Consider the following 26,928-nt stretch of genomic DNA (forward strand, 5'->3'; position numbering starts at 1 on the left):
GGTTAATGTGATGCTATCCTAATACATGAACAAGCCATAAGACCGCCTGTCTACTCGCAATTGTGTCCGGACATGGTTTTATGGGTAAGGAGGGTGATTTATCTCAGCTTGGGCTTTCGCTGCAGAGTGCCCTCGACTCCCTTTCGGTCCCAAAGAAACTAGACACTAGCCTGTGGAACACTCCACCCCTTGCTAGCTTGGCGCTTTCTCATTCTCACAGTTTACATGATATTCTTTAATCCCCCGTCTCTGGGCTATGTTTGTCTTTTGCTTACAGATGCTGCAAACTTTTCATACATGTAAGTGGTCGTGAGACCGCCACTAACACAAACGAGCCTTTTAATGCCGCTCAACATTTTCTTTTTGTTTGATTTCGGTTAGAACTGAAATATGCAACAAACGCGGATGAGTCAAGCACTTTTTGTGTTACATTTTGTTTTCTTTTTGGCACCCGTCCACATCGAGTGCTTTATTTCGGATAAACTCCACTTTCCAGATGCAGAGCAAGGTCAGTAGCCTAATACTTGAACGAGATCGAGTTATTCTGTAGGCTCTACCATGCATAAATGGAACTGAACGTCTACGAGTAAAATAGTGATAGTTATTACACAGCAAAATTCTCTCTAGTTCATTTATTGTTCAAACTGGTTATCTTGTTGCATTTGAGATCTGCCATTTCGTTAATATCTACAACACTAATGTATCATTGCAAACTCTTTAGCGAGGTTTTCCATTGAGAGACCCTGTCAACCTGCACCTAGATACCGCCTTAACACTTTTCAATATTTTCATCCACAGAACACTTCATCAAAGCTCATTCAGATTTTACAGTGGTCCATCCTGAAAAGGTGGAAAGTAGTGGACAGTTCAAGTCTTATTCTCTGTCTCACCACTTCTCAAGTGGACGTCACAAGAGAGACCTGGGAGCATCACAGGTTCGGGTTTACTACAATCTTCATTACAAGGGCCGGGATCTGTTTTTTAACTTGACCACCAACACGCACCTGCTAGCAAATGACTACATACTGGAGAGACGCCACAGTGATCTAAACCATACAAAAGAGCCTGTATCCAAAGATAATGCCTGTCACCTAACTGGTACAGTGACCTACTCTGACCATGTGGGAAAAGCTGCCATCAGTACCTGTGATGGACTGGTAAGTACCCCATCATAATTAATATGTGGAAAGTATGTTGAATCGTTATCAGATTATGTAAATTAGGCCTTTCACAGACCAGCTAAAATGTAAGTTAATTCATTCAATGCCAAATACCGGTAAAGTTTCTGAAAGAATGATTTGTGTCTACAAAGAGTAGACACAAAGACAGACCATGTTAAGGTAGGTGGTCTCTTTACAGTTTTTCTCAGTCGCTTTGGTGCTTTTTGCAGATCAGAATGAAAATTCTCATAACTATTAGTTCAACCTCCACAACATTTAGTCATTTGTGCACATCATAGTAGCAAATTCTCCTTCCTCTGAACAAATTGCAAATGCTTTTGGACATGTATCAGTTGCTTTTATACAATTCTCTGCTGTTTTTTAACATTATCATTTGCTTTTGTCATGTCAGTCAAAATGAACTATACTTATGGATACTGAATAGTCGTTCCCTATAAAACTAATAGTCTTCATTTCATTGCTTGAGTCATTACATACAAAATTGTTGAACTAGTTATCAAATTCTGTCACAATGCTGTAGAATTGCAAAGAGCATACAGTAAACATGTACTTGTTCAGTGTCTTGTACTCACTTACTCCCCTAACTACAGCAATGTGTAACTTTACTGTAGTTTTCAAATGGCTGTACAAGTAGTGTATAGTGCTGTCTTGAGCATGTTCAGGTAGTGTCACTGAGTTCTGCCCTTTTTTTGCATTGGAAAACACTGAGAGAACTGTCATAATGAAAACATGACAAAGCCATTTGACTATCCTGTTCATAAACGATGGTGTCAAGACTTCTCATTTTGATGACACTGACAGTTTCATTGACATGAATACGTGCTTTTTAGGAATGGACTATCCCTTTTGAGCAAGTGACGTGCTTTTGCAGGTCATCCACTAGGTTTTGCAGTTTGCACTAATTGTTTTGAGAAATGCACTAACTGCTGTGCAAATGTTAATAGTGATGTGAGAATAGCACCAAAGCGACTGAGAAAAACTGTAATTTATGATATGAATTGTATAGGGCATTCTGTGGGGACAATGTGTTTTTGAGACCTATGGTCATTTGGTTTGAATAATGACAATATTAGGCTTGTCATTATGTGTTAGGTCTCAGTGGTCTCTGGACTGATCTGAGAATGCTCTGGGTTAACTGTTGGATAGATAGATAGATAGATAGATAGATAGATAGATAGATAGATACTTGATGACTGTTGATGAAGCTTGAAGCTCATGCAGTGACACCAACTTGTCTGTTAGTTTGACATCCACTGCCCCCCTTTCTATGTTTGTAAAGAAGAAAAAAAGGAAGTAGTCATGCTCCAGGTGGTACTACCTATCCATTGACACGTTCAGTGATGTAAAGTCCTCTGCAAAAGCCCTTTCAAGGAAAGTCCAACATGAATTGAGTTGTTTGATGTTCACACTTGCCTCTGAGATATGAAGATGGCTCTTCTGAGATGATGGTGAAAGTGTCGTAACACATCTATTGTGGACTACATGATATGCCCTCCCTTGTGTGTCTCCCATGTCTTTCTGAAGTGCAGGATGAAATGTTTGCGTAGTGGACTAAGTAGGTCAGGGCTTCGTAGACATCAGGCTTTTGAGATGGTATTCAAAGGCAAAAAATGAATGCCCTTGTTGTCAACGGAGATCAAGCAGCAAGATCAGGATATGCTGAAACAGGAATAGTGCACAAAATAGCTTTCAGAGGGATTTACTGTAGGCCTATTTTCATTATGCTGTATCGTGTTTGTGCATGATCCAAAACATTCTACACGTTCTAGGTAGTGTTACTGTCACCATAAGGACTTTTTCTGGGTATGAAATGTCTGACACATTTCAAAGCCCAACTTATGAAGAGTCACATTCAGATGGATTCAATGCAGTGATTTATTTAATGCAGCATTGTTGCAGTTATGTCTGGCATCTATGATGGTAGTGTAGTCAGAATGCTTCTATGATGTTCTTAAAACACGGCTTCTGTGGGAGGACTTTTCTTGGCCGGATTGCAAACATTCGAGGGATCACAGCCTGATAGGTCAATAACATTTGGGGGTGAGCTAGTCAGATGAAATGTATATTTTGCTGTAACTACAGTGTTTCTCACAGAATAAAATTTTATTTGTAGTGGTAGGTTTGCAGAATTAACTTGAATGCAACAGTTTTTAACAAATTAGCGCAGCGTGGTTATGATGCTTACTAGATTTAAGCACAATTTAGTACAACATGGAAAATCATTGTGTGGTGGTCAATGTTGATATTGTGGTGGGCCGCCACAGATAAGTCAATGTATGGGAAACACTGAACTATGTAAGGAACAGTAATGACTACGTTGAGCTGCTCCGAGCAAGAGTGGATGGGTTGTCCTTGTGAATAATAGCTCTGGCTACTTTGTTTAGCGTGTTGGCCGTGAAGAGTGAAAGACTCTAATGAGTGAGACTTGGCTTGGGACACAGGCAATAGCAGAAGCACATGGCCTCGGAATGCTTTAGCAACAGTGTATGTATTGTTACTGACCCCACTGTGCAGGGCAGCTTTATCTGTCTTTCTTCTGCATATTAACCCTTAAAAAAAACTCTTTCTCTATGTTGTAATGTTATGGACATCGAGAAGAGCTGTCAAACACCTCAGTCGACACAGTTGTCTGGTAGTTGCTGATGGCAAAGTTGCTGATGCAGAGTTGAACTCAAGTCACAGCTTTAGCAAAAGAAAAGACATTCTTTTTCATGGCAGTTTTTTTTTAATCAGCAAAGAAGAAATCATAAGTGCAGCATAATCACATTTATAAAGATTGCACATATAAAAGTCATGGGGAATTTATCAGGACCAATATATCTCACTTTTGCAAGTCTGGAGCCTTTAGTTTTTGCACAGAAGCACTTCTGACCCATTGGAGAAATAAAGCGCTTCCACATGGCTCCTGTCGTTAGCAGCCCAACCTGTGTTATTTTAGTCTCCCTAGATGGAGGCACTTCACAGTAATACCTGCTTCCTGCAAGATATTTAGAGGCAAGGAGGAAGAGAGGGAATTCCACCCAAGTGCATAGCACCGGGACTGTTTCAGTTGGCATGGGTAGCCAGGGATTATTTAACGTTTTTAAATGCGAGGCTCAGACTTTGGAGGGGATTGCACGCCAGTCTCAAGCCAGTCTTTGTTTTGGTGTTAGTCTTTCTGTGTCTTTGATGGGTTGACTGAGTCGAAGCCCATTTCTTGTACTTCGTTTTTCTTTCTTTAATATTGAGCCGCAACCTTTCATCTTTGAATTTGTGTGTTTTGCTTTCGCCCTTTCGTCTATTTGTGGAACCTGCGGCTTAGGACTGTCTTACTTGGTGCTTACTTAGGAGAAAGATTGTACACAGCAACACGGTTTCTCCCTCTACATGACATAGATTGAGGACACATCCCAGCACCTGTTTTTGTATCTTCTGGGACTGATTTATATCACAGATGTCTATATCAGTGTGTGCGCTTTCGTCTCAGGGAGTGACTTGGGAGGACGCCAAAACCACAGCTGTGTGACATTTACATCCCAAAGCAAGATTATCACAAATATTCCCAAAGTTGGACCCCACCACCACAGGCCAAATCAGAGCATGTGCAGAGAGGGGGAAGCATTGGTGAAGCACCCATGAGGTTAGAAATGGTTCATCCACATCAAAGCCCAATGCTCTGTCTGGATTTGTCTCGCAGATTTGCCCCGAGGTGTATTTCACGTGGGCACCCTGATAGCATTTGCCCACCTCACCGTAGTCATTCTTCATTTATGATATTTATTTTTTTAATGAGGATACAATTGAACATAGCATGCAACTCATAAGATGAACAGAGGGTTTATAGCTATTGCAAATGTACAACTTTTGTCACTAGTTGGGCTTTTAGTACTCAGTGTAAATAAAAACATATAGCCTTCTATCCCCTATCTGTTTTGTGAGTGGAATAAACAGACAAGCTTGAGTGTACCTTAACCTCCAGTTTGTTTGCAAGTCAGGACCGCCAAGAGACCGAGGCCCATATCTCCAGAGCCAATACCTGACTCATTTTCCCAGTCTTGGGGGCGTTTCTTTCTTTTTTTTTTCATCTTTGGTTAGACAGCCTTCAACTGCACTTGGGCTTGTTTAGACACAGTTTTTTTCAGCGTGTAAATGACTGAGTAATCGCCCTCTTATACTTCTTCAGAGTTAAAGGAAATGTCAGCACTGGCAGGAACTTGCCGGGCATACCTCTGGAGACAAAAGACTGATACCTTACTGAGCTACTTGGTGAGGGAATGTGCTGTTGGGTGGGAGAGGAAAATACCTGCCTCGCACTCACCGTTGATCTGTCAGGTTGACTTCCAAAAAGAATCCATAAGAAAGTTACAGCACAGTGCCATAGTGGAGTGTTTATAGACATACCACCAGTGCATGGAATACTTTATGGTTGAAAGGAACTCATTCAAAAGCTACTTGCTCAAATTTTTTGAATGACCTGGATGTTCACTGATGTTGCATATCCCTGTGTGTGTGTGTGTGTGTGTGTGTGTGTGTGTGTGTGTGTGTGTGTGTGTGTGTGTGTGTGTGTGCCATACCCTTAGAGAGGGTTCTTTTCCCTGCCTGAGGGCCTCTTTTTGATCGAGCCAGTGAAAGGTCACCCTGTGAGCAGTGAAGACCCCCAAGAGGCTCATGTGGTCTACCGGAGTCCGGTGAGCTGGCCGGTAGGCCGACATCGGCGGAGCGTCAAGGAGTCGCAGGAGGGGCAAGGCGCCTGCGGAGTCAAAGGTGGGAGGTCACAGACGGCCAGGTCACCACAGGGCAGGCTGATAAGAGAGGGATCTGTAATGGTTTCCAACCAGTGTCTGGGACTGGATAATATCCTTGTTGTACAGATGTGTGCTTGTGTGTGTGCCTTGGGGTGTGTGTGTGTGTGTGTGTGTGTGTGTGTGTGTGTGTGTGTGTGTGTGTTGTCTTTATATTATTTGTGTGTAGAAATATTTCAAACCGATTAGTGTAACTGCTTGTGGAAAAAAAACACATAATGTATTCTTAGTCTGGGTCTGATGTCCATGAGATGTAGTGGAGCAATCTAAACCAGAGCTAGCCAGCTGACCACTGCTGACCACCGCCCCATTACTGTTTGACCATGTCATGACCTAGATATGTGTGTCTCCCGGGCTAGATGGCCCTGACTACTCTCTCAGGGTGGAGGAGGAGAGGGACGCCTGGGAGCAGGAGCAGCGGGGTCAGTCGACCGATCAGCCTGCCCCTCGTGGGATCTCTCGCCGCTCCGTCAGCAAGGAGCGATGGGTGGAGACCCTGGTGGTGGCCGACTCCAAACTCATGGACTACCACGGAAGCAGCAATGTAGAGTCTTACATCTTCACCATCATGAACATGGTGAGCTGAGTGGATTTGTGGATGTCTAACGGTTGTGGAGATGCAAGCAGTGCAATAATGATGAATGCTGTCTTAATCTTCCACTTTTGATACTTTATGGTTAAAATGACTGAAGGAAAGCTGTGCACCTGTATGAGTCGTGGTGTATATCCCTCAGGTTGCTGGGATTTTTCATGATGCCAGTATCGGGAACGCCATCCACATCATCTTGGTCCGCCTCATTCTTTTGCATGGCGAAGAGGTACCAAAAATCTCTTTATATATTTGTCATATTTTTCACTTTTACTATGTGTGACAGGCAGTAGGCAGTCTTCATTTACTAACGTTTGGGATCACCCTTCTTGTCATTGGTGTGGTAACGCAATCACATGCTGCTTCCTCATTTAGAAAGAGCTGAAAATCGTTCACCATGCCGACACGACGCTCAACAGTTTCTGCACCTGGCAAAAGAATGTGAACCCCCAGAGTGACACACACCCCGCTCATCACGACGTGGCCGTTCTCATTACAAGGTAACACACACACACACACCATGGCAGTCACACCACCTAGCACCACCACATTACGTATAAATTAGCCTGTGGTCACGAACCTGATAGTTGGCATGTCTCTCATCTCTCCCTGTTTCACATACTGTACCTGTCTGAACTCATCAGTGTCACTCTTGATTGGTTGAACACACCTGTATCATTTTAAGCAACACAATGTAGTTCTTGAAAATAATTGTTTCAAATTCATTTTAATGCTACACTTACTTATAAATACAGAGAATGGCAGAATGGCACCTCTGACATTGCCAACACTTGTCTTGAGCATTTTGTATTGCACTATGTAATGTTGTTCCAGCCTTCCAGGTAACAACATAATCCTTTTTTGTTGGTTTTTGACGCACTAGGTACCAACTTAGTGCTAAATGCCATTAGAAATTGATGCCACAGAGTAAAAACCAACTCTTCCATGAGATTGTACTCAAGTATGCTTGCAGCCATGATAAACAGAATCACAGGAAGGTTCCAGGATTAGGACTGAGACCTGGATTTGTGTGTAATATAACTGTGTGCACTGGGAGATAGACTTTGTTTTATTTAGGGTACTAATACGAAACCATAGAGTTGTGTCTTTGTTCCATTGTGACTAGTGATATGTAATTACAGTGTTATAAGTTTGACCTACAGCACATCATCAGGTAGTCGCATACTTTGCCAACACCCTGATATTAGAAGAGTAATAATGGCAACCATAAAGCCAGTGCTTCCTGTCTCAACCTGGATTTGTTCCTGCTAAAACATAGAATGATGGAAAGTGCCCTGGAGTACAGAAATATTTTAGGGAAGAGATAAATGAAAACTCCCCCAAACACACACACACACACACACACACACATGCGCATGGGTGGCTTGTAACTGGTGTTGATAGCACCTTGATGCTACAGCAACGTTATAGTGGAAAATTGGTGTAGTGGAAATGGAATATTCATTGGAGTGAATGTTTGGCACACGCATTACCAATTTGTTTCACAAGCACCTGCCCTGTGTGTGTGTGTGTGTGTGTGTGTGTGTGTGTGTGTGTGTGTGTGTGTGTATCTGTTTGTGTGTGTGTGTGTGTGTGTGTGTATGTGTATGTGTGTGTAAGTGTGTTTGCTGTGTGTGTGTGTATGTGTGTGCGTGTGTGTGTATCTGTTTGTGTGTGTGTGTGTGTGTTTGCTGTGTGTGTGTGTGTATGTGTGTGTGTGTGTGTATCTGTTTGTATGTGTATGTGTATGTGTTTGTGTGTGTGTGTGTGTGTGTGTGTGTTTGCTGTGTGTGTTTATGTGTGTGTGTGTGTGTGTGTGTGTGTGTGTGTGTGTATATCTGTGTGTGTATGTGTGTGTGTGTTTGCTGTGTGTGTGTGTGTGTGTGTATCTGTTTGTGTGTGTGTGTGTGTATGTGTGTGTGTGTGTGTGTGTGTGTGTGTGTGTTTGCTGTGTGTGTGTGTGTATGTGTATGTGTGTGTGTGTGTGTCTGTTTGTGTGTGTATGTGTGTGTGTGTGTGTGTGTATCTGTTTGTGTGTGTATGTGCGTGTGTGTGTGTGTGTGTGTGTATCTGTTTGTGTGTGTATGTGTGTATGTGTGTGTGTGTATCTGTTTGTGTGTGTATGTGTGTGTTTGTATGTGTTAACCCTAGGAAGGACATCTGTGCAGGGGCAAATCAGCCATGTGAGACTCTGGGCTTGTCCCACCTTTCCGGCATGTGCCAACCCCATCGCAGCTGCAACATCAACGAGGACTCCGGTCTGCCTGTCGCGTTCACCATCGCTCACGAAATAGGACACAGGTTGGTGTGTGTGTGTGTGTGTGTGTGTGTGTGTGTGTGTGTGTGTGTGTGTGTGTGTGTATTGTGTGTGTGAGCAATTACACATGCAAATCTCAAATCTGTCATGCAAGGAAGTGCCTCACAGGTATAACTTGAACCTGCAGATTTACTCAGGTGAAAACTGTGTTTGTTTTGGTAGAAATCAACACTCTGGCCCCTTGTCTGTTTGACCTCACGCATTCACCCCGAAACCCTTGGGTGTGTAAAGTAGTAGATTCAATATGCTGAACAGCCATAACTGAGTCTGATGTGTTTTATGTTTCTCCTCTAGCTTCGGAATCCACCATGATGGTCAGGGGAATGATTGCGAGCTGTCGGGGAGACACCCTTTCATCATGTCTCGACAGCTGATGTACGACAGCTCCCCGCTCACCTGGTCGCCCTGCAGCAAGGACTACATCACTCGCTTCTTGGAGTAAGTGATTGCATTTATTTTTGTCCTTTCTTTTTCTTTTTCCTTTTTTTCTTTTTTTTCCTATCCCCCCATCATCCCAAAGATAGAGAGAGAGAGAGAGAGAGAGAGAGAGAGAGAGAGAGAGAGAGAGAGAGAGAGAGAGAGAAAGCACAAGAAACATAGGTGGGTGGAAAGACAGAGATGGAGAAAGTGAGTGGAAGAAAGAAAGAGAGAGAAAAGAGAGTGAGCATGAAGTAGAAAAGGATGCAGAGAGCAAAACATCCCCCCATCATCCCAAACTGCAGGTTTGAGTCACGCTCAGAAGACTCAACACATCTGAAGAACATTACTAAGACACATAAAAAACAGTCTCATTGTTTTTGCTTTTCCCACCACCACCACCGACTTAGATTTAGATTTAGAATTAGATTTTTTTTGGTTACCATGGATACTGTGTTGCAGCCGTGGCTGGGGCTTCTGTCTGGACGACCGCCCGTCCAAGAAGGACCTGACCACGCCACTGGCCGCCCCGGGGGTGAAGTACACCACACACCACCAGTGCCAGCTTCAGTATGGCGCCAACGCCACCTTTTGCCAAGAAGTGGACGTGAGTGCCATGCGCCTTTGCGTGTGTGTGTGTGTGTGTGTGTGTGTGTGTGTGTGTGTGTGTGTGTATGTGTGTGTGTGTGTGTGTGTATGTGTGTGTGTGTGTGTGTGTGTGTATGTATTTGCATGTGTCTGTGTTTGTGTTTTGGTTCAGTGGGCCATTTTTTGTTTCTAGTGTGCTCAGTGGTTGTGAAATCTCATTTTGCATTCTGATACTCTGAGATTCTGTTCAATATGAAATGAAAAACATGTGGCTGTAAAATGGTTGTGTTAGCTTCAGACCTGATTTGACTTGGTTCTCGTTCCCAGAATGTGTGTCAGATTTTGTGGTGTTCTGTGAACGGGACGTGCCGGTCCAAACTGGACTCGCCCATAGACGGTACCAGATGTGGCCCAGACAAGGTGAACAGGACCTTTCTCTTCCATCCCCTGATTTCCTCTAATGATTTAAATGACCTTTGTTAAATGTAAGCACAATAAGAAGCATTCGTGTCAAAATGTGTGTAAAAGCTTCTCTTTTTTGTGTGTGGGTGCATAGTGGTGCATTACAGGTGAGTGTGTTGTGGTGGGGAAACTTCCGGAAACAGTGAATGGGGCCTGGGGCCCGTGGAGCACCTGGTCTCACTGCACGCGCACCTGTGGAGCTGGGGTGCAGGCGGCCGAGAGGGAGTGCAACCAGCCTAAGTAAGCCAAGTATCTGGAACTGCCTCTATTTTGGTTAGTTGATATAGAAAAGCTTGAGTGCACAAAACAATTTGGTCGCACAAAACTATTCGGACGAATCATGTTTGGTTAAATGTTTGACAACCCATTTATGGCTCTCTGTGTAAAGCAGAGTTGTCCTCAGCGCAGCTTCTCAAACCCAACAGTACTTTAAGGTCAAGATGCTTCAGACTTGACTCCAGCTATGAGAGAACAAACTCACTCGCGGACCAAGACAAACAAATTCCTGGTGCCGCGGCGTGACTCAACAGCCAGTCTGTCTCCCCTCCACAGGCCCGAGTTCGGGGGGAAGTATTGCACAGGCGAGCGGAAGCGATACAGGGTCTGCAACATCAAGCCGTGTGCCAAGAAACACCCTAGCTTCCGCGACATGCAGTGCAGCGAGTTCAACACAGTCCCGTACCAGAACGAGCTCTACGAGTGGATCCCTGTCACCAGCACAAGTACTTCCCCCAGCCTGTGATATATCATTGTTATAGCTATGATTATTATTATGGTTATTGGCAGACAATAATTATAACAATTATAACAATAACAATACTTATAATAATTATAACAAATAACATTAACAGTAAACATGAGCAGTTCAAAGTAGTCATGCATAAAAATAGTAGCTAACATAGGAGCCACATGTGTCTTCTTTGGCTGATAAAAGACTAGACATGCCGCTGCAATAATAAATAATAACGACTCAATAATGATTAAATTATTCAAAGCCTTTTGGGAGCACTTGCCCCCATATCTTCAATGGCTGTAACCCCACTGACTAAGATCCTTCTTTAGGCTGGTTAAAGATACTGTAGTTGGTTATACATGGGGTATAGTAGTATGGTCCACAGAGGCACTATAGAAGTTTGTTAACTGATTAATTAATTCATGCATAGCTCTCAGACAGACTGCTCTCTATTTGATGGCAGATACTACAAGGAGAAATCATCAAGTCCCCCAGTTGTAGTTTATGTAGTTAGTTTGCAGAGCCCTACACAATACCACATGGTGTAAAAAAATATTTACCATACATTCAGATGCCCATACATTTGGAAATGCATACATATGGATATGTATATGTTCAGGTTGCCTTTAAGATGAAATTGAGAGTGTGAACATGAATGAGACTGACTGGCCCTCCATGAGCAGGATCCGGTCCCTAATAAGTACAGCATGAGCAGGATTTAGATGCCTTGTCACCATGCCCATAAGACTGAGCCACACGAGGCTGCTAGGCTGCCTGGCCCGATGGAGATGTGCTCCGTGCACTGCCAGGGCTTCATTCAGCCATTTCCAGGGTCTCATAGGTTGACGTCAAGGAAACCATGAACAACTAAACAAACCCGGTCTCCATGTTGCTAACATATAACATGTTTCAGCAAAGACTGGAAAATCTCAGTCAAAATAGAAAAGGGGTTGGCACATCTTAGCAGTTGTGTTGGTGTTCTAGAAGCCTGATTGACAGCAGTTGAAGATAGATGAAGCGTTGGATAATTGCTGCCGTACCAAAGAAAAACAAACCACTAATGAGTGGGTTCATTCACTGTGCATTCTGTTAGTCACTGTGGCCTGAGTGTTAAGATGTATTAATGGATATACTAATGGATTGTAGCTGAATGAGGGTATTTCTGCAACCAGTTATCAGTATGTCATTAAAATGTAATTACAGTAGCTTATCCATAGATAACCAGAATAGATTCAGTTGAATTGAGCTTCCCAGACAAAATGTGGATTTCTAACTTACTTTGAAATAAAGGCTAGTTGTTTCACTGCCATCTCTGCCAGATTTATAAACACAAAGAAAGGCAGTAGAAATAACAAGGAGAGAGTCTTCATACCATTCTGCAGCAGGTTAAAACAAGCCTGCACCACCTCGGGCATCTGTGCTCAGTAATGTTTTTGTGTAACCTGATGTCTCTCTTGAACTACGCCATTTCTTTAATTTTTTTCTTCTTTTTCTTTTTAAATCCAATCCTTGGTAAACCATATTTGAATACATATCAGATCGCCATTATGACTGTCACCAATTAATTTGTAGTTCCTACATATGTATGTTACAAAGAGTAAACCCTTTCATCAAGGGTTTGATGATGTCTGTAAAAATTGAAGAGTACTTCCTCTGTCTCCTCCTCACCCTGTTCCCGTATGGCCAATGCTGGTCATAGCGAGCCCATGTGAGCTGCACTGTCGGCCGGTGGACGAAGACTTTGCTGAGAAGATGCTGGACGCTGTGAGCGACGGGACACCCTGCTTCACGAACAGCAGCAGGAGCCTATGTATCAATGGTGTGTGCAAGGTAGTGTGACAAGAATGCATTCATAACAAACTAACTTTCAATAGACAGACGCCGAAAAAAAACCTGTATGTTATTTCAGCTACTGTGTGTGATTGTTGAGCAGTGGACTTTGTTGTTGGCTTCTAGTCAAAATAGCCAAATAAGGAGAAGACAAGTGACTCATGCTTGAACAAATGTAACATATGTTTATGAGACACTGAATTGATGGCATGTGAATAGCAAACAATTAGCAATGGATCTACAGGGGGAAATCTGGCCCAGCTATTCCACTGATACTTGATAAGACAAAAAATACTGTATATATAGAGAAAAAAAGGGGCTTTCTGAAAGATGAAGAGAAGAGAGAGCAGAACTCTCCCATCAGCTCTGCTACAAAAGCAATCACAAAACAGAGGTCACAATGCTGAAAGAGAGAGAGAGAGAGAGAGAGGGAGAGGGAGAGAAGGGAGACATTGAAAGTGTTAGTACACAACAGCCTGAAGTTAGGCTATTCCCCTCCCTTCTAAAAGTCTAATCTTATAAGACTCTTGTCTTATCAACACACCACCTTACGTCTATGTGCCAGTTACTTTGTGAACATGTGAAACATGTGAAAAAGCCCTGGGGTTGTTGTTTAACGGGTCCCCCACACCCCCCCCCACTACGTGCTGTGTCTGGATCATGTCAGGCCGTTGGATGTGATTATGGCATCGACTCCAACGCAGAGGAGGATCGCTGTGGGGTTTGTCTGGGGGATGGCTCCACCTGCCAGACGGTCCGCCAGAACTTTGATCAGCCAGACGGCTACGGTAAGAATGAGGCTCTTTGTGCCTTGCCAATGTGTAACAGATATGGCTCTCGGTGGGATGTTTGGGTTTTTTAGCCCGCTTCAAAATACATGTGGAGGCAGAGAATGGAGCATTATCATGCATGTGTGCAATGAGTTTGAGTGGGTTATCATAAATCAGTCAATGGAGCATTATCATGCATGTGTACAATGAGTTTGAGTGGGTTATCATGAGTCAGTCAATGGAGCATTATCATGCATGTGTACAATGAGTTTGAGTGGTTTATCATAAATCATAATGGCATAATATGCTTCATCTATAAGTGAATAACATTAAACCTGTTGTTGTTGTGCTCTAGATAATTGTGCCTGGAGTCTTTCACTGGAGTCATGTTTCTCTCACAGGTTATGTGGATATGGTCCTCATCCCTGAAGGCGCCAGAGACATTTTCATCCGTGAGACGGCGGATGTAGGGAATTTCCTTGCCATTAGAAGACACGACTCGGATGACTATTACTTAAATGGGAATTTCATCATCCAGTGGAATGGGGAATACAATGCGGGTGGAGCCAAGTTTTTCTACGACAGGATAGGCAACCTGGAGAATCTGACATCACCGGGACCTACCTTGGAGCCAATCATGATCCAGGTATGTGTTGCCCTGGTGATCAGTCCTAGATACACCATAATAACTGTGTACAACGAACACTATAAATACAGTCAAAATGCTCAGTTCTGTGAGGTGGACTCTGAAAAGAAAATATTGCGTCTCAGCTGCTTTTCCAAGAGCAAAATCCTGGGATCACCTACGAGTACACCATCAAGAGGGCCCGAATGAATGGGAATGAGGTCCTGGAGCCAGAATACACGTGGAGGCACGGGGCTTGGACTGCCTGCAGCACCTCCTGTGGGATAGGTGGGTTACTGCACTCCAGATGACCCTTCTCCCAGTTAAACCTCTCTTTTACACTCATTCAACTCGAAGGACTTTATTAAAGGCACACTATGCAAGATTTTCACCTTTACGAAGCCAATTTGATGGTAAACAAACTTGTAATAGGTGAATCATTCATCTAGCGTAGCTATACAGCATAGATGTAGCAAGTCCCGAGAAAACCAGCCATGCAACTTCTAAGAGCAGCGCCCCCACAAATCTTGCGAGAATTGTGAAACATTACCTTGTCAGTAGAGATAGCTCTTTGGAGATAATTTTTGCCTGTTGTTAAATCCTTCACCTCCACAACAAAAGCATTTGCGAGAAGTTTGCTATTCACAATAGCAGAGTAACATAAAAATACATTGCGACTCTAGAGGGAGCTCTACACTTGCCAAAAATACCTAAACCTGCATAGTATACCTTTAACAACACTCAGCTGTTCTATCAGAGTTTAGCCAAGTGCCAAGTGTGTTCCTGCAGCTCAACTACAAGACAGAAGTGCACAGAGGTCATGGGGTAGGTTCACAGGCACTCCATAGGCTACTAAAACGGTGTGCCTTTGCTGTAGTATAAGCCACTTTGGATGAGGATATCTGAGAGATCTATAAAGTCTACATGAATATTTAAGCACAAACTTGTAGTGGTACGTTTGGAGAGCCTCTGTGGTCCAGCACACAGTATCTTGTGCTGACATGGGTTTCCTGGTCTATTTGGATTCCTGATTGAAACACGGCCTGTGAATCATGGGGGAAATTCTTCCTTGGCTGTGTCATGTGTTTGCACACCAAATGCAAGCAGTGGAGGTCAGCAGTGCTGTGTCATTCCCGCTGCACCCTTGGCTGGCGGGTGATTCACATGTTTTATTGTGCAAGCAAGGGGCCTCCGCAGATTACTAAATCTCAGCTGCGGAGGTGTAAAAAAAACCTCTCTTGAAACATTCCATCCACTTGCAGAAAGCTCTGATAGCAGACAACACCTAATCTTTGGAGAGTGTGCAGCAGCATGGACGGGTCAGTGTGCTGGTCAGTGTGCTGGTCATATGGGTGGAGAGAGATTAGATTAGATTATTCCTCAAGTGGTGGTGTGTGAGGTACAGCTGTTGCACCAGAACATGTTAACCACAAAAGATTTCTTGTCCTGACATTTCCAGGTGAACAGCTTCAGCCTGTGCGATGCTTCGAACTGGATAGTGGGGTGGTGGATGAAGCTCTGTGTGACCCAGACTCCCGTCCTGAAGAACGCCATCGAAAGTGTAAAATCGTGGACTGCCCTGCAAGGTCTCTATCCCTGACTCAATTTGTCCTCTATTTGTCCTACTTTTTAATTAATGCTCCAATCAAAATGTTGACGGTCTATACATTGTTGTAAGATTTCCCGCAAACTTCTGTATGTATATGCTTGTAGAAGTGTTAGGTAGTCTCAGTATGCCGAGGACAGGCTAACTGGACCACAAAGAGTTAACACATCAACCTACCAACACCCTATTGAAGTCTGCAATAGGCACACCCAGAACTTATCGTCTTAGTGTTATTGTAGTAAGTCGTTTTGGATAAAAGCATCTGCTCAGTAAACATAAACATACTCATAAACCCCTGTGAAGTTGCATTAATCCACCCCAGAGCTTCAGCCTGAATACGAGTCTGGCCTGTTGTTTTGTCTCCCTTCTCCTCGCCCTCCACCCGGTGTTGCCCCGACTCCTCAGGTGGTGGGTGGGGGGTTGGCAGCTGTGCACGGCCACGTGCGGTCTCACGGGCGTGAAGAAGCGGACGGTCCTGTGCGTGCGCACGGTGGCCGGGGAGGAGCGCGTGCTGCACCACGCTGACTGCAGGCACATGCTGAAGCCCAAACCTGTGGTGCCCTGCAACAGAGACGTGCCCTGCACCTCCGACTGGTTCGTGGGCAACTGGAATGAGGTGAACTCATGTCGCTAGAATCTATCTATTGTATTAGAGCAGAGTTTTGGGTATTTTTCATTTTCATTTTTCATATTGAGTCTATTATTTTCATTTTTGGACCAAAATGACAGTTGCAGATTTGAGAAAAACTGGAATATGAATTTGCCATTAAACAGCATATAGCATAGCTTTGGGGGCAATGTTGCTACTGAACTCTGCCCCTTCTGCATCCACTGGCAGTAGTTTGTGCCAGATATGGTAGTTGACTTGTACAGACTTTGTCTTCGCAAGATGGTGGCGACCAGAACAACAGAAATTTAATACATTGATTGCACAAAGAGTCATTTTTATACCCTTTTTTTTACGCTGACAAACAGAAAAAAATGTTTTGTCTACGGGGTCCCTCTCCATAGTAGCATAGAAGTGTAATTATATGTTTAGCCTAGTCAGTGGCTTAATTAAGAGAGCAATTTACTTTCATGGAGCGTCATTGCCCCCAAGGCTATATGCTATTTAGTTGTCTATTAGGGTCTTACTCAAAACTGCACCAATTGATTTTTGTTGAAAAATACCAAATTCCCCATTCATTCCAAGAACATCTGTCTGTATGCATGTGTTTGTCTGTGTTTGCTATTGCCATATGAGATCAATTCATGTGGCTAGATTAATATGTAATATTACAAATCATAGGTTTTGTCATTGGGTTTTAATTAAGCAATATGGTATGAGTGAGAGTGTACCACGCCTGTGATTCAGCCGTAGGCATGAGGCCAAATAGAACTGGTAAAATGCTCTGTGTTGTGATTGGGTATGATCTTAATCAACTGACGTGACAACTGATGCTGCTCAGCTGACGTTTTATTGACTCTGAAGGAGCAAGTACAAATAAGCACAGCTGCACTTAAGTGGTTCCAGAGATGCAGATACAGGGCAAAAACGATAAAATGAAGTAACCAAATATTTTACTATTTATTATTTTAATCTCCTGGGAAGAAATGTGGTATTGCCTGATGAAAAACTCAGTATGTCAAGCACCAGTATGCAACTTTTTTTTCCATGATACAAAGCATGTGCTCACAATAGACCCTCAAATGGTTTAAAACATCTCTAGTACTTTTTAATGAATGAAAAAGTGAGGTGCGCTGAACTGTGACCCCTCTCATTCTCAGTGTCCAGTTACCTGTGGAGGAGCAGTGCGCTCCAGGGAGGTCACATGCGTAGCTGAACCTAAAGACCGTTGCAACATCACCACTAAGCCCCGAACCAAGTCCCTCTGCGGCCTCCTCAGCTGCCCCAATGGTCAAAAGCGAGTCGGGCCCATGTACCGCCGGGTCTTCCCCAAGCGAGGCCCGACGCGGGTGCCCGCCACTTCCTCGGTGGCACCAAAGACCACCCCGACCACACTGCTGACGCCGACCACACCAGCCTGCACGCCGCAGGTCCCTACTGCCGTCGCCGACATCCTGCACGCAGATGACTACGACTTGATCATGGTGGGGAACGCCAGCACGGCTCCAGACGCCGCGCCTGCTGGCAGGAAGACCAAAGGCTCCGGCGCAGCCAGGGAGGAAGTGGAAGGGGAGGAGGAGGAGGAGCAGGAGGAAGGAAGCGGCGCTGGTCCACAGCCAGATGCTGGATCCAATTACACGCCGGGATATGATTACATCGTGGACGATTCTGACTCCAGGAGCGAGGCGGTTGTGGACGTGGTCACTACTACGACACCTGGCCCCCTGAGGACTACAACACAACCACATACTACTAGGCCACAGTTCACAACCAAAGTACCCCTTCGCACCACGACACCACGTGGAGTCTACTGGACGACACGTACCACCACCACCACCACCTCCAAATCCAAAACTACGCCATACGTCAAAGCTGTCAGGAAGTGGACACCAAAGCCCAAAACCACACCACTGCCCAAAACCACACCACTGCCGAAAACCACTCCACTGTCCAAAACCATGCCACTACCGAAAACCACACCACTGCCGAAAACCACTCCCAAACCTCAGTCAAAGTCGGTGGACGTTCCTCGAACCACGGGGGCCCCGGCACATACTGTAAAGGTGCTGAAATACCAGAAGACCTCAGTGGCCCAGAAGACGACTTCAAAGGGCCCCCAGGCCAAGAAGCCCAAACCCAGGCAGGGAAGTCCCGTGAGCACCAACACCAGGGATACCATCAGCATGGAGGCCTTCTGGGTGGTGGGGAACTGGAGTGAGGTAGGTGGCTCTGCTCAGTTGGGCATGCTAATCGGATGGGTGTGAATAGCGCTCATACACACAGGGAACAAAGGCTGTTTCTTTTCCAAAGGTTGTGGTGCGGTTTGAGGAAAGGCCATTGCACTGACCAGTGTGCTGGTCATTCTGTGAGGACAGACATTCATAGACAAATATGAACATATGGGATTTATAAACACAGGCATTTATTTGTTTGCACCGTTAGCATGTTTATAAAGCTTGTCCTATTTTTATCTACTTCATTGTCCTTGGCAGTTCAGGTCCTAAATGAATAGCTAGATTTACGAGAGCCCTAACTAGGCTGCTTGGCAGAGCCGAAATGCCACTGAGGCCCAGATAAAGGTTGTTGAGGAAAGATTTCACTCTGTTTGTTCACTGTCACAATGCCCAAAAATCTAGAAATCCCCTCCTATATTGATATATCAAGTCATGAATGCCTTGATTGTTCCAAATTGATCCAAATAAAAAAAACATAGCAACAAAAGCAGTCAAAAGATCATATCTTTGTATCTATTTTGCATCGAATTGCACTGAATTCACATGCAATATTATGTTGCATTGCCAGGTGGCAGTGTTGTGTTCTTTTGCAAGCTACACACTCTTGTACTGAGCTGTCCTACAACCCCAAAACAGCAAAAGTTGAGACTTTGTGTAAAATGCAAATAAAAACAGAATGTGATAATATACAAGTCTTGTAAACCTATATTTAGCAGCAAAAAGGACATAGACAACATATCAAATGTTGAAAATGAAAATTGGACTATTTAATGGAAATGATATTTTAATTTTGAATTTGATGCTAGGAACATGTTGGGACGGGAGCATGTTTACCACTGTGCTGCTTCACCTCTTCTTTTAACAAAATTCTGTAAATGTTTAGGAACTAAGGAGACCAGTTGCTAGAGTTTTTAGAATTAAATGTTGTCCCTTTACTCCCTGATATAGGATTTCAGTGGCTCTACAGTATTCTTTCTTAGTCATGTTTTTCATTCCATTATACCTAATTTGACAAATCTGGACTGCAGACAGGCCATTTTAGCACATGGACTCTTCATCTATGGAGAAATACTGTTTAAATACAGTATGTGCAGAATTCATTTTGGCATTGTTTTCCTTAAATATTCAAGGTCTCCCTTGGAAAAGAAATTGCCTGGATGGCAGTATATGTTACTCAAAACCTGTATACATCATTCAGAATTGATTGTGCTTTGCCAAATGTGCAAGATGCCCAGGCTGTAGGCACTAATGCTCCTCCACACCGTCATAGATGTTAGGTTTTGAACTGAGCACTAAAACAAGTTGGATAAGTTGGATACTTAGATTGGCCCTCTCCTCTTTAGCCCAGATGATTCCATGATTTCCAAAATGGCAAGTTTTTATTGGTTTAACCACAGGACCTTTTTCCATGTTACCTCAGTCCATTTTAAACAAGAGTAGGCCCAGATAAGATGGTGGTATTTTCTGTATCATGTCTCAATACAATTTTGGCTTTTTTGGCTGTTACAATTTTGGCTGCAATGGTTACCTGAGCCCATACAATGACAGTTCTGGAAACAGGTCTGGTGTTGATGCAGTGCCATCTGAGGCACAAAAGACCATAGCCATCCAATTTGTTTTTCAGCTCTTTCCCTTCCCTTGTTTGCAAAGATTTCTCTGGATTCTCTGAATGTTCTAATGATAGTATGTCCTGTAGATGATGAACTCCCCAAATACTTCACAATTTCAACATAAGAAGCATTAAAATTACATTGTTTCATCATTTGTGCACACAGGTTTACACAGAGTGATGAATACTCCTACATATTTACTTCTGTAAGAGACCCTGCCTCTCTGGGATGCTCTTTTTCATACCCAATCGTGTTGCCAGTTACCCTTATTAATTGTGAAACATTCCTCCTTTTGTTTTCTTTATCATTGCACAACTTTTCCAGCGTTTTGTTACCCCCATCCCAACTTTTTTTGAAACATGTTGCTGGTATCAAATTAAAAATTAACATATATTTTCCATGAAAAAACTTGTCATTTTCAACATTTGATATGTCTGTGTCCTTTTTGCAACTAAATATGAGTTTAAGAGATTTGCAGATTATTATTCTGTTTTTATTCACATTTTACACAACATCCCAAATTGTTCTGATTTGGGGTTGTATATGAGACTATCTTTTGTACTGGACTCGGTTGCTTTAGAAGTTCTTTGCATTGACTGTTGCATGTCCCCACCTGCTTGCTGCTGACCGGCTCTAGTGTTCCACCACATGTGGTCTGGGGGCCGAGTGGAGGACAGTGGGCTGCAGCTCCCCTCAGGAGGTGGACTGTGCCAGCATCAAGAAGCCGGAGCCGGCCCGCAGGTGCAACCTCAGGCCCTGCACAGGCTGGAAGCCAGGCAACTGGAGCAAGGTGAGACCACCGCAATGCTGCCAGTGTGGTGCTGGAGTACATGGAAGTGCATGCAAGTGCATCACTGTGCATGTTAGTTAGTGGTTGGTTACAGTTAGTTACTCTTGTAGATTATTACAAGGATACAAGGATACAAGGAAGTTTATTGTCACATGCATATAGTTACTGGAAGTAAGAAATGCAGTGAAATTATGTCTGGTGTCAGCCTATTTGTGCATTAATGGGGGGGGGGGTAAAAAGTGCAGTAGAAGAGGGGTTTAGTAGATTAAGTGGCAAGGGCTGCATAAAAAAGGTGGGTGAGGAAACCTTGGGCAGATCCACGGCTCAAGGGGCTAACCCAACTGCCAGGGGTCTTGGTGTGTGTGTTGGGGGGATGACAGGGGAGATGGGATAGTGTGCTGTGTATGTGGGGAGAGGGCAGTGTGCAATATGTGTGTTGGAGAAGCTTCCTCATGAGACAATGTGCTGTGTATTGGGGGGGGGGGGGAGGGGGGGGCAGTGTGCTGTAAGTATGTTGGGGATGTGTGTTGGAGAAGCTTCCTGATGAAATAATGTGCTGTGTATGTAGGGGGGGGGGGGGGGGGCAGGGACTTACTATTGCAAGCAGAGTACTGTATGTATGATGTATGTGAGTGATGACAGTGAAGATGTGTTGTGTGGGCGGGAGGGGAGTGGAGCAGTGACTGTGTGTGTGTGTGTGTGTAGTGTGTGTGTGGGCAGTGTGCTGTAAGTATGTTGGGGATGTGTGTTGGAGAAGCTTCCTGATGAAATAATGTGCTGTGTATGTAGGGGGGGGGGGGGGGCAGGGACTTACTTTTGCAAGCAGAGTACTGTATGTATGATGTATGTGAGTGATGACGGTGGGGGCAGTGTGCTGTAAGTATGTAGAGGATGTGTGTTGGAGAAGATCCTGAAGACAATGTGCTGTGTATGTAAGGGGGGGGGGGGGCAGTGTGCAGCAAGTATGTAGAGGAGGCTTACTGTAGCAAGCAGTGTGCTGTAAAGTGAAGTGAAGTGATGACAGTGATGATGTAAGTGTGTGTGTTGGGGGTGGGGTGGGGTGGGGGTGGGGGGGGCAGAAAGGCTAGGCAATCAAGGACATGGGTAGATGGAGGAGAAATCAAAAATAATAAATAAAAAGTTCTATGGAGATGTGCAAAATTTGGAGAAAGTCAGATATGTGTGTGTGTGTGTGTGTGTGTGTGTGTGTGTGTGTTTGTGTGTTTTGACGTGTGATGAAATAAGAAAATAAATAAAAGGTCTGTAGCATACACATTATTGGTCTCTAAGAAACTTAGGATGGTAATTTTAGAGGGAGCAGTAAGTGCTTATGAAATAGAAAATGCTAGAGCATATTTTTTTGTGAAGAAAATACAAAATCTATAGGCTCATTGTGGAACATGTTTGGAACATGTTTGGAAGAAGATCGATCCTAAAGTGGACATCTTAGATTAGTTACTGATTTTGAGATGTCCTTTTTGGTAATTGGGCTTTTTAATTTATTTTTTTTCTCTCTGTAAAGTCAATAATTGTACCTCGTTAGTAGCAGAATGAGACAGAAGCATTCGTTATCCAAACCCTGAATGAGTTTACTGTAATGGTGCTTGTTTGTCCCTCCTCAGTGCCCTGTGGGCTGCAGCGAGGCTGTGAGCCATCGGGACGTGCAATGCATGGACACGCAGAGCAAACGCCCACTCAGGCCATTCCACTGCCAGGCCCTCACTCATAAGCCTCCCAGCTCCATGCCCTGCAGCACACTTCCCTGCCTGCAGTGGAAGAGCTCCCCCTGGGGAAAGGTAAGGGAAATGCACGCCGTGTGTCCTTACTCCGGGTTTTTAATGCATAGGTTCAGCAAAGGTTCTGTGGCTATAGGCTATATGAAGTGTTGCATGAAAATAGTAAATGTGGCAAACAGTTCAATATATTTTGATTTGTGAGTGGGAATGAGAAATATAACTGAGCTTGCACTCAAATGAAATCATATTATGTATTAGTGAAAGCCATATATGTGCTGTCCACTCAGTGCTCGAAGAGCTGTGGTGGGGGTGTGAGGGAGCGGCTGGTGTACTGTCCGGAGTTCCAGCGCTGTGACGCCACCCAGAGGCCAAACTTCACCGAGTCGTGCAGCCAGCAGCCCTGCACACACTGGGTCAGCGATGAGTGGGCCGAGGTGAGACCAGCTCCTACACACACCCACCCACATTCCACACACACACACACACGCATTCCACAAAACTGGCCCAGAGTGGCCATGAGTTAAGTAAAGACCCAAAGTGACATCGACTCAAGACAGGGGGTTCATGAATCGAACCCCAAATGGACAGATTGTCAGGCGGCGACGCTACTGTTGCTCTACCACCCTATACACATATACATATACATATATAACATGAACACGGGCAGTGGTGGTCATCATAGCTGACCCTGATGTGAGGGGTCGCACTGGAGTGTGCTGACCGGTGCAGGTCAGCCCTTGGGATGGACACAAGGTGGAATTCCTCCATTTATTTGATCTGCCCCTGACTGAGCTGGAATCTGGGTCACGTCATTCACAACAATATCATATTGAATACCATCTCACTGCATGTAGCCAGCCTACAGCAAGTGATTATCCACACATGAAATGACTTACATCTCCTAATTAACAGTATGTCTTCTGCACATTGTGACTGAAAAGATAGATAGTCACAGTGAACACTAGACATGCTTAGTGATGCATAGCCTACATCAACTGATTCACCAAATTCCAAATCATGCTGTTTTTGAAATTCTGTTTGTTTCTCCATGTTTATGTGTATGTGTGTTTGTGTGTGTTTATGCATGTGTGTGTGTGTTTATGTGTGTGTTTGTGTGTGTGTGTGTGTGTGTGTGTGTGTGTGTGTGTGTGTGTGTGTGTGTGTGTGTGCATGTGTGCACCAGTGCTCGCGGAGTTGCGGTGGAGGGGTACGTAGCCGCGGCGTCAGATGTGTGAACGATGAATCAGGAGAGGAGGAGAAGGCCAGCCTGTGCGGCAGAAGCAGCCGGCCCGACAGCTCCCAGGAATGCAACCCTCAGGAATGTAAAACGAAGACGGGTGAGTTCGGAATCAGAGAGAGTCGGGAGCTGTTTCTCATTCAGCCAGCCCCAAGCATGACCGCTTATGCGCCGTTGACCTTAGCTGACTCTTCACAAAAGAAGTGCCATACGTGGACATGTATGGCAAATTGCATTGATAAGTGATAGATATCAAAACGTATTGATGAGATTTGACATATACGATGTCCAAGGTAGCGCACTGTGAATGTTCCTTTCTGTTTGCTGTCGTTGTTTTTGGTCTTTGTTGTTGTCCTGTTCTTGTTTGAACTGGTCTTGTTCAAGGAACATATTATGCAACAGAATACCACCTCAAAGATCTGTTTGAAGGAGAAAGTATTTTTTGGGTCACAGCTTTCTTCACAATGTTAAGTCATTCTCTTAGATACATAAATATCTATAAATTTCCATAAAGAAAGTAATGGATTGTATTAAGTAAGACTTTACCAGAGTGTTTTAAGTTTGAATCCAGGAGCTACCACCATTGTGCGTGAGAGCAAGGCACTTAACCCTGAGTTGCTCCAGGGGAACTGTGTACTGTAGGTAGTTCCCAGGAAGTCACTCTGGATAAGGGCGTGAGCTGAATGACAAAATGATGAATGATGATGATTTGCCACAGCTTTGTTCACACCAAAGATTCTAGAACAGAGCTTTGTTCACACTCACAATATTAGATAAGATACACTGTAAATTATTAGATAAAATAATTCATAAGTAAACTAATATATTGCTATTTGTGAAATTGACTAGAATACCCAAATGGGTCATATGATATTGAATGAGACTAGAACCCATTTACTGAGGACTAAAACCCATTTACAGGTCCACCGTGCCGGAAGAACAGCATGTCCGGCAAGTTCTGTGCGAAGCTGAAGCTGCTGGGCCGCTGCAGTCTCCTGTCCATTCAGAGGCAGTGCTGTGTCACCTGCATGGGTTGACCTGTGACACGTGACACCGCCGGCACTCGCTCTACAGTGGCCATCACTGACACTCTTAACATGGACCCCTATCCAGATCAGGAGTCAGTGGACACACCTGGGACCGGGTCAGAGGCTCCTCTCTATACTGAAGCACACTTGCTTTTATAGCCCATGGAACATCTCAGCCTTTTTTGTACTTGAATGGCAGTGTGTATGGTGCTATTGTTTTGGTCCAGTGGGTGCTCTTATTGACATTCCTTAACACTTTTTCAGTATAACTACCAAATGCAGCCATGTTCAGTGCACACCAAGTACATCTATGTCCTCATTTTGTACACATTTTGTACACATTTTCAGCCTGCACTGTTATAGCCCCATAGTTGTTGTTTTTGTCTCTTCATACATGAACAACAAAATGAGCTGAGAACAAATGAGGAAAAAAAATATTGTTGAAATCATCTCATTTTTTTTCTCTCCGGACAGAGGACCATTATGTGTTCTTGTGGTTTGTAATAAAAAAAAAGTACAGTTCTGTGAGCATCAGTACGTCCTGATCATTGGAATTTACAAAGTTGTCAACTTTTGCTCCTGACCACTAACTGCCCTTTAAAAATTATGATCTTGGGTTAGAAGCATCTCTGTGTTATCTGGTTGTCACTTAAAACATCACCTCCCAGCCCTTCAGTGCACTTTATCCTTTCTGTGGCTAGTTTGCCATGGATCTTCATGCACACGTTTAGTAATTGTAATTGTTTTCTCCTCTTTTTAAACTGACTTGAAACACTGCCTTCTATATTATTCTCAAAGATGTAAGTCATTTAGAAGATGAGGTTATTAGCAATTATTTCAGCTAAGAACAAATATTCAGGGTATATATCTTTAAAGTCATATTTGTAATTTGGAAAGTGTAAGAACATTATGATCGGAAAGATGGTTAGATTAAATGATCCTCATTTTGCCCCTTTACTTAGGAGATATGTATTTTATGTAGGCTACTGATGTTTAATTGACAGTCTATTTGACTTCCCTGTTTCGTGTCTGGCCTGAAATGATTGATTGTAGATCCTTCAAATCCAGTCCCTTACACTGAATGCTGTCATAAGTAAAGATTGAATCCTATAATGCACAATCTAAAGACCCTTCTGGACACTTGTCAAAGACATTTATTTCAACTTATAAATACTATATTTTAAGAACTGAGGTGCTAAGGAATTGTGGTACTATAAAGATGATATGGTGAGTTTAGGACAAACCTTAGTTGGTATACATATTTTAATGAAGTGCAATGCCTCTTACACGACCTTTGACTCCACAAAGGCCTATTTGTAACTCACAGTGTAGATGCTGGTCGCATTGCCATCTCATTCCAGACATGAGTGTCTCTTGATGTGTGTTTCTCTGTCTCAGAGCCCAGTGCTGCTACTATGGCTCCACTTGCACAGACAGGCACCCAGGAGGAGAGGCATTAAGTGTTGCAGGTCATCACTCTGTGGCCCCGAGTTGAGGCCAAAATATTATAATTTGTTTCTGTTTTTTTGTTTGTTTTTTTAACTGAATATGCTTCACAGATTATCAAGTGCTGCTGATGCAGTATGTCATGTCCATTGATTAATTAATAAATGCAGTGGGGGAAAAAAAATCTGTCTTTTTGCATCAGAGATTGAATTCTTTGTGTGCAGCTTGTGCTGTTTTGAGCAACAGCGGCATTTTCTTTTGGTGGGACATAGAGGTCAAAGTATAAGGTAGAGGAAGGCATGTCAACCCAAGATGAATCTCTCTAATTTTTAAAAAAGATA

At 43.7% G+C, this 26,928-nt stretch overlaps 1 protein-coding gene across 1 annotated transcript; it reads left to right on the forward strand.

Annotated features, from left to right (window-relative positions):
* On the forward strand, positions 1-26,877 carry LOC143106018 (A disintegrin and metalloproteinase with thrombospondin motifs 12-like). Its single transcript, XM_076270182.1, has 25 exons — positions 1-84; positions 278-508; positions 799-1,157; positions 5,741-5,924; positions 6,322-6,539; positions 6,697-6,780; positions 6,927-7,051; positions 8,703-8,852; positions 9,163-9,306; positions 9,748-9,892; positions 10,201-10,293; positions 10,430-10,575; positions 10,888-11,057; positions 12,768-12,898; positions 13,566-13,686; positions 14,070-14,314; positions 14,440-14,581; positions 15,753-15,879; positions 16,305-16,515; positions 17,667-18,725; positions 20,988-21,140; positions 22,763-22,936; positions 23,164-23,310; positions 24,060-24,213; positions 25,035-26,877. Exons 2-25 carry the CDS (start codon positions 391-393, stop codon positions 25,148-25,150), a joined length of 4,716 nt encoding a protein of 1,571 aa, XP_076126297.1. The 5' UTR covers positions 1-84; positions 278-390; the 3' UTR covers positions 25,151-26,877.
* Positions 26,878-26,928: the final 51 nt, after the last annotated feature.

The sequence above is a fragment of the Alosa pseudoharengus genome, unplaced genomic scaffold, assembly GCF_046254945.1.
Source record: "Alosa pseudoharengus isolate Yale_2024_CS ecotype anadromous, Long Island Sound unplaced genomic scaffold, YU_APseudo_1.1 YU_APseudo_1.1_scf_6, whole genome shotgun sequence".
NCBI classification, from domain to species: domain Eukaryota; kingdom Metazoa; phylum Chordata; class Actinopteri; order Clupeiformes; family Clupeidae; genus Alosa; species Alosa pseudoharengus.

What these genes read in the sequence shown, in the direction of transcription:
- LOC143106018 (XM_076270182.1), top strand. Translation starts at nt 391, where the DNA reads ATGCAACAAACGCGGATGAGTCAAGCACTTTTTGTGTTACATTTTGTT. An exon ending in AGGGAGTGCAACCAGCCTAA is followed by an intron (nt 10,576 to 10,887) that starts GTAAGCCAAGTA and finishes TCCCCTCCACAG; the next exon opens with GCCCGAGTTCGGGGGGAAGT. An exon ending in GATCCCTGTCACCAGCACAA is followed by an intron (nt 11,058 to 12,767) that starts GTACTTCCCCCA and finishes TGCTGGTCATAG; the next exon opens with CGAGCCCATGTGAGCTGCAC.